Source organism: Cephus cinctus, unplaced genomic scaffold, assembly GCF_000341935.2.
Source record: "Cephus cinctus unplaced genomic scaffold, Ccin1 Ccin1_scaffold0330, whole genome shotgun sequence".
Taxonomy (NCBI): Eukaryota; Metazoa; Arthropoda; class Insecta; order Hymenoptera; family Cephidae; genus Cephus; species Cephus cinctus.
The window spans coordinates 2655914-2666096 of NW_014333027.1; the positions used below are offsets into that span (position 1 = coordinate 2655914).

The 10183-nt window shown below is 39.8% G+C and overlaps 1 protein-coding gene across 7 annotated transcripts in view; it reads left to right on the plus strand.

Moving 5' to 3' along the window:
* Positions 1-10183, plus strand: part of LOC107266914 (GAS2-like protein pickled eggs) — a 37477-nt gene that overhangs the window by 7317 nt on the left and 19977 nt on the right. For all 7 annotated transcript variants that reach the window (XM_025084007.1, XM_025084009.1, XM_015737940.2 and 4 more), the window contains one exon: positions 6932-7447. In XM_025084007.1, coding sequence (XP_024939775.1) covers positions 6932-7447 — 516 coding nt within the window. The remainder of the gene's footprint in view (positions 1-6931; positions 7448-10183) is intronic.

Genomic DNA, 10183 nt, shown 5'->3' on the forward strand with positions numbered 1-10183 from the left:
CTTATTGAAACGGAACGCTACTTGTCACAGTGACACTTATCGAATGAAACTCTCGCTCTCTCTCACTCTCTCTCTCTCTCTCTCTCTCTCTCTCTCTTATTGAAACGGAACGCTTAATGGGATAAGGAGGCTGTGACATTAACGAGGGGCGCGTTATAAATTCACGCTGCGGGAAATATTTAGAGTAGGTAGACGATGTAAGTACGACTACGGAGAAAGTCAGCATAGATTAGAGTACCGCCACTGTGGAATTTCTATGGGGCTTTGCATATCGCAAGGTTTTACGAGACCAGTCGACAAAACTCGTTCTACATACGTAAATGCATACGTAAACGCATACGTATACGTTACGTATTGGCATAGACGGCAAACAATGATAATCGTGATCGGTACAGTCAGTCAAATAAAAAAGTGTAATATTTTACTATCGTTAAATTCACCTATATCACTTTTTCATGGACCACAGCCTCTCGGCCGTATCTAACTTTGCTATTGTACGATTGACTCATCTGTACGATTTTTAACCATATGGAAGGTCTATGTGATTCTTCGAGGTCACTATTTTAAGGTCTCTTTACCATTTACAGCGAGGTCGTGATCTATCGCGAGTCACGGTTAACCGTGGCGCCTTTTGAGGTCCATGATAAATGGCAATGACACTGTCAATGCAGAAGGAAGAAACGCAAAATTGGAGTGGACGGTGATGTTGGTGGTAGTGGATCGAAAGCAAGAGTGCAAAGTTCAATCTCAATGTTATATATATACCAATAAAGTTACCTCGGGTAAAGGGTATGAATTCGTGTCGATAGGAATATATGTTTTGCCGGATTTTTTTTTTTTTTAATTTTTCCAAAAATTTCCTATGCCTCGTACTATATAGGTATATCCCGTAAGGCCCTGACGATTATATCGCAGCGTTGAAATGTACGTACGATGTTCAACGGCCTTTCCTGTCGGAAATGACAAATACTTAGGCGCCTCGGGGATGCGCCTTATATGGTCATCGAGTGGTTCTATCGTATGGCTGCTGCATGTACGAAGTCAGACCGAGTGTGTAATATCGTAATACGGTTGGAAGGCGGCGAAGTATGTGCAACGCGATGAATTAAATTGGAGGGCAATGGGAAAAAAAAAAAATTAAAATTGACTCGATGATAAATAAATGAGGCAGGTACCAGCCTTACCGACATAGGAGGCCCCCCTTCGATCGTGAGGATAATCTACCTGTGGGCAAATAACAGTACAAGAATAAGGTGTGGAATACACCGAGGGACGAAGTGGAAGATGCGCAACTGGAAGTGGAAGTTGAAGATGGCCGAAGAACTGGAGTCAAAAGAATTCCACGACGCAATTAAGCGCAATTGGCTCCATCTGCTTTTCTTACCGCTCTTCCAGGGAATTAGGATTTATGGTTTCGACCGACGTGTCAATTATATTCTCATTCCCTTGATTTTACCCTTTTCTTTTTTATTCACTTCGATCAGAATAATTTTTCCGACGCAATCTTCAATTCCGCGAATACCTACTGCTGCTTCTCGATATGCGCGCTGATGTGTGGTGTACGCTTGTAGGAACGACTGCAGTCAAGATTTTGATTAACGTAGTCGACCTGTATCTCCGTGCAAGCGTCAAATTCCAGGCGATTTTTGTTACTTTGAAATTTTTACCAAAAACGTATCTTCGAAAAAAATATTTCTCTTGTAAACAGGATCGACTATATGTACGTGGGTTATTACGTGTTTGACGATATTAAAAAAAAAAATTTTTTTGAAATCTTGTATGCCATTATTGGCTTATTCCAGGAAGAAGGAAGCCTACCTTTGATTTAATCTCAAGGAATTTATACGAATCGAGGTCGAATTCTAACGTGAAAGCTCGCACGCGAAAAAGATTCCTATTGATTTTCATTTCCATAAATTACGATATTCGCAGTTAACGCGATTCTTGGATTTCGCATTATACGAGAAATCCTCGAGAAATCATGTTTCAGCTATTCACCAAATGCAGATTGTTCGCGAGCAATTAGATTTTTGCATTTTGTTACAAATAAAAGTGCCTTCACCTTTCACTCTTTGTTCCGACCTATAAATAGTGCGAGTAAAAAAAGAAAAAAAAGGATTTTCCCTAATTCAAGGAATCCCAAGAATCGTCCCGCCAAGACAGTTTTTCTTTTTCTTCCATGAAGATGCGCCGTGAAACCTTGTCGTTATTTTCTCTTGGCTTCCTACCATGGATGCATCTACTATAGAGTAATATGCACGCATATATGTATATATAGTTAGTACCCACGTGAAACTATGAATGGTACAAACACGGCCGCACGTCTGTCTTTCTGTTGCCGTCATTCCACCCTCGTCTGCAGTCTAAATATAACGAGCCACCCGGTTCTTCGTGGCGGCTCTAGGGGTGGCTTGAAAAAATATCTTACGAGAATAGATCAAAACGAATTGAGAGAGGGGATCAGCGTGTCTAAGACTCGGGATAACCCGCAGGACTTTGAGTTTAATTTATTTGACTCACAGGAATCCCATAGGAAACAGTTTGACTGACGATACACATCACCATGTAAACAGTATCCAAAAACTATATATATACTATATATAGAGGAAATCTTTTAAAACTTTTTCCCCTCTATTTCCATAACGGGCAGTAAGGTAGAAATCAATGATATTTCGTTCCATGTCGAGCGTGTACAAATATTGACAGAATGGAAAAAGACACTATTAAAACACGAGTGTCCATCCTCTTCGACGGGAACAGATGTTCCATTATTCGACGAATCGCCAACTTCTCGTATCGGTCGTATTTCGGTCGTTTAAATCGGTAAAGTTCGAAATTCTCGGTACAGTGTCGAGTGTCAAAGTTCCTTTATACATCGCAGGGAGGCGAAATACGAGAACGTGTTTTAACGTACTACGGGGAACGCGCATGCGCACGCATTACTTTTTCTCGACTCCGACTCTCCCGAATATTATGACTGTAACGGTACAAAGGAATCTTTGTTTACCGCTCGATTCCCATAGGAGCGAAACGAGAGCCACGTGTAGATAGACTACACATGGATGCTCGAGAGAATGGGGAAATCCCGAAGAAAGCAAATTGAATTTGACATTTTCAAAGCGAGCTTAGAGTTTGGATTGGATCGAGTAGATTTGGCGGGAAGAATTTATTTTGAATTAAATACCTCGTTGAGCATCGTATGTTTCTTGTCTGTTTCTCTTTTGCTTTTTTTTTTAGTCTTTTCGAAGTTTCTACTCGTGAGACCAATTAGCGCTATCTTTTTGACGCTAGTCGCCACTCTCATCTAATCCGTGAGTTACGATAAAGAGATGATAATTCCTTACATAAATAGATACAAGTATGCGTATAACGTTAAGAAACCGTATACGAGCCGCATGGTAACCGTTGACTGATCGATGATTTCATATTTTATGATGCTTTTTGTTTCTTTTCTTTACGGCTAATAAAAACTTGATAGGAAGTTGCGACGGGGAGTCATTAGTAGCACTTGATATTCTGAAAGTGTTAAGAATCGTTGACAAAGTGCATCGACTGGTACAAGCAGCTGCAGAAAAGTGGTAAAAGGACCTTCGGGGAATATTAATTTTCAAATTCTATGGAAGCCGTTCGATGCTTTAACTTGTTGCGTTTGACGCGTGGCGGCGCGTGCGTCGTTGTCGCGCAGGCTTATTCAGTATTACGTGCCCAACCAGCGGGAGTCGGATTTCTCGTAAAGAGAAAGAGAAAAGAAAGCCTATTGCCGCAATGGTAAACAAGAAGCAAACTGTCAGAGAAATAAAAAAGAAAACTTGGACAACATCAGTACCGAACTAGAATCTTACTTCTCATTGTACAAATGTTTTCTAGAAATTCGTAATATCTCCAGTATCAACAATGTTCACCGGGTAAACTTTGCTCGTAAACTGCAGTACATATATATACATATGTATAAGGCGTTAAAACGCTCCAATTTATAATGTGAAATATGCAACGACCATTTTCATTAAGTTCAGTTTGTCCAGAGTGGCTGGAGACGATACGAGGGGTCATAGGCCACATAATGTGACATCCTGCCGTCAACTCATCTGCAGACCATATTACCATATGTGCTTCGTTCTTTGCGCAGAGACTCTCAACTTCGGTATTAACGCCCCTTCGATAATTTACGCAATGTTGTTCATGCGTGTTAAACAAATTTCACGTTTCGCTTGGTCGTTCGGTCACGCGTTTTATGCTTGATGTAATAATCATAATCATTCTTAGGTTTATCTTGTCGCGCTCGCCCGTATCCGCTCGTACGAGCTCGCGTCGTCGGACAGTGGGAACGATCTCGAACGGCGATATTGTCGTTGAGAACGAACGAGTGTCCTAGTAAGAAGAGCCCTTCGTGGGGATCCACTTCCCTAATCTCGATTATCCCTAGGGACGAATTGATGCCGGCTGCGGAGGACCGGATGCCGCTTAGATATAATTCCTTACTGTGGTTGTACATACGTGTATATATATATATATATATATATATATATATATATATATATATATATATATATATATATATATATATATATATATATATATATATATATATATATATATATATATATATCCATGAGAACTGTAGAACGTACGAAGCAAACTGACGGTGAGACTGTTGTGTGTCGCGTCCATGCGAACGCGTCAGTATTTCATATCCCTCGAGCATCTATGGAGGGCCTTATGGGGCTCACATGTGAGCTCAACGATGGGACGCGATGTCGAAATGAGATAGACAAAAAATATCTTTTTCGTATGCCGATTTTTAAGCGTCCCGAAACTCGTAACAGCTCATAAATTTGTCTACGACGTAATGTTAGGTGTTGATAAAAAAATTTTTTTTTTAATGCATACACTCTGGCTACCGCTGTAAAACGGGTATATGAGTATTCCGGGATAAAGAAACGTGACGGGTATTGGTTTTGATGAGCTTAGTCTTGAGATTTACGAAATTTCTTTTTTTTTTTTCTTCACAACCTCGTTAAGATACTTTCTGCGTTTACGAATAGTTTAGTATTTTGGTACCGCTCACGCGTAATACGGAGATATTTTAAATTTTAATTATAGTTTTAAATTTGTGATTCGGTTTATTCCTGGAATTTATCGACGGTGCAGCCTCGCAGCGATTCGATGACGAAATAATGATTTATCGAGTCCAGAGAAGGGAATCACTTATAGGGTGTTCTGTATCCCTGTTGGACTCTCGCATGTATACATATATCAAGATGTCAGGTAGATAAAAGATCGTTTGAATTTAAAAAATTTTTTTAGTTTTGGTAAAAAATTAAAAATAAAATTTTTATATTTCTTTTATCGTTCTATGTATGCATATATTGATACTGGTTTCTTATGTATATGGAGTACATAAAAATCGATGCTTCATTCGCGGCAGGTCGGATCGAAATCGGTATCGCGAATCAACCGTCGTATTAACTTATCCTCCCACGCGAGAAATTCATTTCACACTTGGCGGGTACGGGAAGGGCGATGAAAAATATACGATAGCGACATACCGATGAGAAGCGAGCGATAACAATTTGTTGGCTCGATGAAAAATCATCGATTGTAAATTCCCCATTGGGCTCGACTGCGTATATGGAATCACTTGGACAAATTATGCAAAGTCGTTAACTCTCACTGGCGTCCCGTCCCGCCCAAATAATTGAACCCTCCTCGTCCACACATTAAAAAATCGCAACGGCGCACACGTTAAAGAAGCTTTCGTTACTTTTATGCGCTGCTGTTTGCGCAATCGCAAAAGCATTTTTTTTAAATCTCGATAAAAGTTCCTACTTCGAGCGGATGGCAAAGATCTTTGGTATTAAAAAATGTTTTTCTTCCACACATAAAATGAGAAAATCTCTGCACACCCGTGACGGTGCCAGTGCAGGTATCAATGGTGCGTTCACAATCCGCGACGCGAACATAAATTATTCGCGCACCCACGCGACCGTAATCTTGAACAAATTTACGAGATATTTATCTGTCTGAAAGAAATCTTTTTATTGAATAATATTTACAAGAAAAAGGGGATTAACATACACTGAATTTATTACACGTTACATAGAAAGGTAGATTAAGCCAAATTTTAATATTGATAACTGTCATATAGTTTTACGGGTAATTAATCGTATACGCATCGGTGATATTTGTTTATCACGCGACAAACATTAATCTCTGGTGAATGAGGAACAGCGGGGGACTTTCACGAAATGTCAAAATTTAAGCAGGTCAACCGGTTGAGATCTTGTAATAAATATATATATGTATATGTTATATGATATAGCGCAAGACACTATTTGCTTACACGTAAAGCACCAAGCAGTATTAATTTGATTTTATTAACGTTTACGAGTGGCGCTAAACGCGCGGGATAAGACGCCATTAATTATTTGGTGAACCGATACGCAGCTGGTTTCTTGTCCTTTTCATTGAGTCGATCGCGTGGCTGCCTTTCACCATGGCACTACTTCGATATTACGTTATACCAAAGCGACGCGAGGCATACCAACGGTCCAACTTCCTCTAAAGGATAAATAAAAGTTTACAGGATTCCGAAGACTTCCTTCGAGAGTTTGTAGGTGCAAAACATAACCCCTCACTAGGCGAGTGTTAAATGTATCCACGGCTCGTTACTCCTTTGCAATTAAGTTTCAAAGGTCACTGGATGGCTCGAACTGTGCGTAAGGTTAATTTTTTCGAGCATCTGCTCGGACAGATAGTTTGAAATATATAGTTATCATTGGTAAACTGTCAACCTAACTATCAACATAGGATCATACGTACAGTGCCAGTGGCGACGTCGCGGCACTGACGGTAACTAGGCACCGAAGGGAGGTCAGGCAACCTAACCTAAAACACAGACTATATTTAATCACACGAAAAATTTTGATTTCAGCACGCGAACAACGTACGAAAATCAGCATCCGAGTACGTAGCACGTCGCCAGGCACGAAAGATAATGACGAGGTCCATAACCTCATCTCTTGCCGTCCCGATGACCCAGCTGAGCGACGTGGCCTTCCTGCCCAACGCGAAGGCCGGTACTTTCTTTGCCCGTGACAACGTCTCCAACTTCATCAGCTGGTGCCGAAACAGCCTTGGCATAATAGAGTGCTTGCTCTTCGAGACGGACGACCTCATCCTCAGGAAGAACGAGAGGCACGTGATACTGTGTCTTTTGGAGGTGGCGCGTCGCGGCGCTAAATTCGGCATGCTCGCCCCTATGCTGGTCCAGATGGAACGGCAGATTGATCGCGAGATCGCTGCTGAGAACAAGGCTGCCAACGGCGCTGGGGCTGGGAACGAGGATAGCGACGACGAGTACGAGGAGATGCAGCAGGAGGAGCCTTGTCTCATTTATGGACCACAACCTCAGATCGTCACCAATGACCTTAAGAGTCTCGACGAGATGGTGAGCAATTGGCTTATCTTTGTACCGATTATATTAACCCTCTTTGTATCTTTGTTTGCCAGCGACTGCCGAACGCGGTCAACAACTGGGTCTTATCCGATGATAATAATAGACCTCGCGGCATCTACTTAACATTAATTACTTATTAAACTGAAATTAGATTATTCGAGAGGGGCGTCCCTATCTGCACGCCCTCTTGTATTTCAATGGAATTGATTAATCTCGATGACAGATCGACGCAAATTCCATCGAGTTTAAACTCATGCATACCAGTATGGACACATGTGTTATTATGACATATGCACATGTGGTACATGGATGGTGTATTGGTAGACGTTGAATAGAGTTGATACATATGTTATTACAATGATACCGAAGAAAGGTGAGTCTTGTTAAAAAAAAAGTGACTTATAATACGTAGCTTCAAATCTCTTTTTTTTTTTCTTTAATTTACGTTGCTCTCGGGTTTAATGACAGACGGAAAAATTGTTTAAGGAAATTACATAGAGCTTGGCTGTCGTTCTGATTCTTTGTTTATTTGCACGAGTTTCGTATCTGCAATCTTACCTACTGTCGGTCACATATGGACGTGCCTACGTATCACTGTACTTACATATGTATCACGCCGAGTACGTGTAAATGCACGCGCAATGCAAATCGCACTTTATACCATAGAAATTGTCAAGCCTATCCCCATCGTGATTCTGCCTATGCGCGCAAGCAAATCCAGGGGATTTAGAATCGTGCATTTCCATACCAGTCGTTCCTGGAGAATATCTTATGTCGTTACAAAGTTACCGGGCGATGACTATATCGATACCGTCTGTACGGAATCTGTACAGTCGTTATTTGCATAAAGGCGTAGATTACGTATCAGCAGGTACATATATATATTTGGATTAGCCATATTGACGATTATTGCTTGAAATATTCAAGATAGTATCTGCTAAGGTATAGAACACTGTCCAATGCCGTAATAGAGAACCAGTAACGTTATTGGCTTTAGATATCAAAACATTTTTATTCGGTGGAAAGTCAATATCTGACAAATTAAAAAAAAAATTTATTTTCGTCCAATCGTCTTTTTTTCGGGGGTACGGTCTCGATGGACATTTCTTTCTTACATCGGTATTATCACAAGATGAAGATACCTGCGCACGAAGTTTACGTACGATAAAATCAATAGGAAGCTTCTCGGCACTCCTGCTACTTGGAATTATCTCTTATCAATGTTTTTGATAAGGCTTGATCCGATACATAATAAACTATGCGTACCTGTCTCAAAGCAGGTACGCACTACTCACTCGATTTTTATAATTATCAGAAGTCTATATCTCCGCATCGAACAGTTTCGTGCTGACGTCATTAATATCATTATTGACTTTTATCTGTGATGTCGGCATCATCAAAAAAGCAAATGAAAAATTGATAAATTTACGTTCTGTCGACAAACCATGGAATTGGATCGAATCCAATCTGCGTCGTAGTTCACGTATCTAATGTAAATAGTAAATACTTGCTATCCAACACCGGTTTCGACTGAAACGTTCTTTTTACTGAACATCGAACTGTCATTATGAGTCATCGGTGTTAAATTCTTGAAAAAGTAATGATTTTACGGCTTTATTTATCAGGTTAGTCATGTTGACTCCCAGACCTCTAGGTGCCCGTAAGACAATGATATGAATCCAACGTCTTGAAAGAAATGTCTCATAGGAGCATTATTTTGACTAGATCCAGCAGGTATAAAATTTTTGGATTTTTTTTTGTAACAAAAATAATCTTCGCAGAGTCAATGATCTTGCGAGTCTCGAACGATTTATTTATTTTGTATCATTAAAACACGAAATTGTCATTAGCAATCGCGAGAGAAGAACGTGATTCGACTTCTTGGACCGGACTGAGTATTATATTGATAATGGACTTGTCTATGTTGATAATTGATAAATTGAATTTATCACAAGGAACCTGACGTTAATGCAGAACGTTAATGCGCGAGGAATGTCATGCTGGAAATTGAATTAGTGACTGAATTTTTTAATACAAATTTTAATAAAAATATACGTTATTGTTTTATACGTTTCTTGTTACTTTGTCTCGACAGAATTATCAATAAAATAGTCGAGCCACTCCCGTTGCTGTAAATTCAACAATTGAAATATAAAAGACGTAGACAATGTCTGGCTAAGTAATTGTCAAGTTTACATGGAGAATTGCTTAGCGTGTAGGACGTGCCAAGTGTCTGCAATTTAATAGCCAGTATATATATATTTGTCTCGCATTTACTTGACTTTAATTCTATTATCACACATAGAAACCGGTACAAGCATATGTGGTCAGGAGGCCCGTATTACGAATAGGGGTTAAAGAGAAATGTTTAATAAGAAAAGAAATCACCCCGTAAAAATTAGGATGAAATTCTTATTCAATAGATTCAATAATCTCCCACGAATAATATACCGGGTGTACAAAGACGTATAAATGTTAATTCTTTGCAATGTAGGTACATATAGTAGGTCCACGAGTTCGGTGTGGTTTTTTGACAGATCGAAAACTATGAAATCCCTAGCCCGCAACATGTGCTTTCATGAGGCCTGCACTAGTAATTTCTTCTAAAAGCATGTCATGCTTTAATTTATACTTTTGCTCTTGTATAGTAAGAAGAATAAGATATAATTACACACCAAACTGCTGCATAATTGTTTGATATAATGAAATTGGCTTTCATGAGGCCTG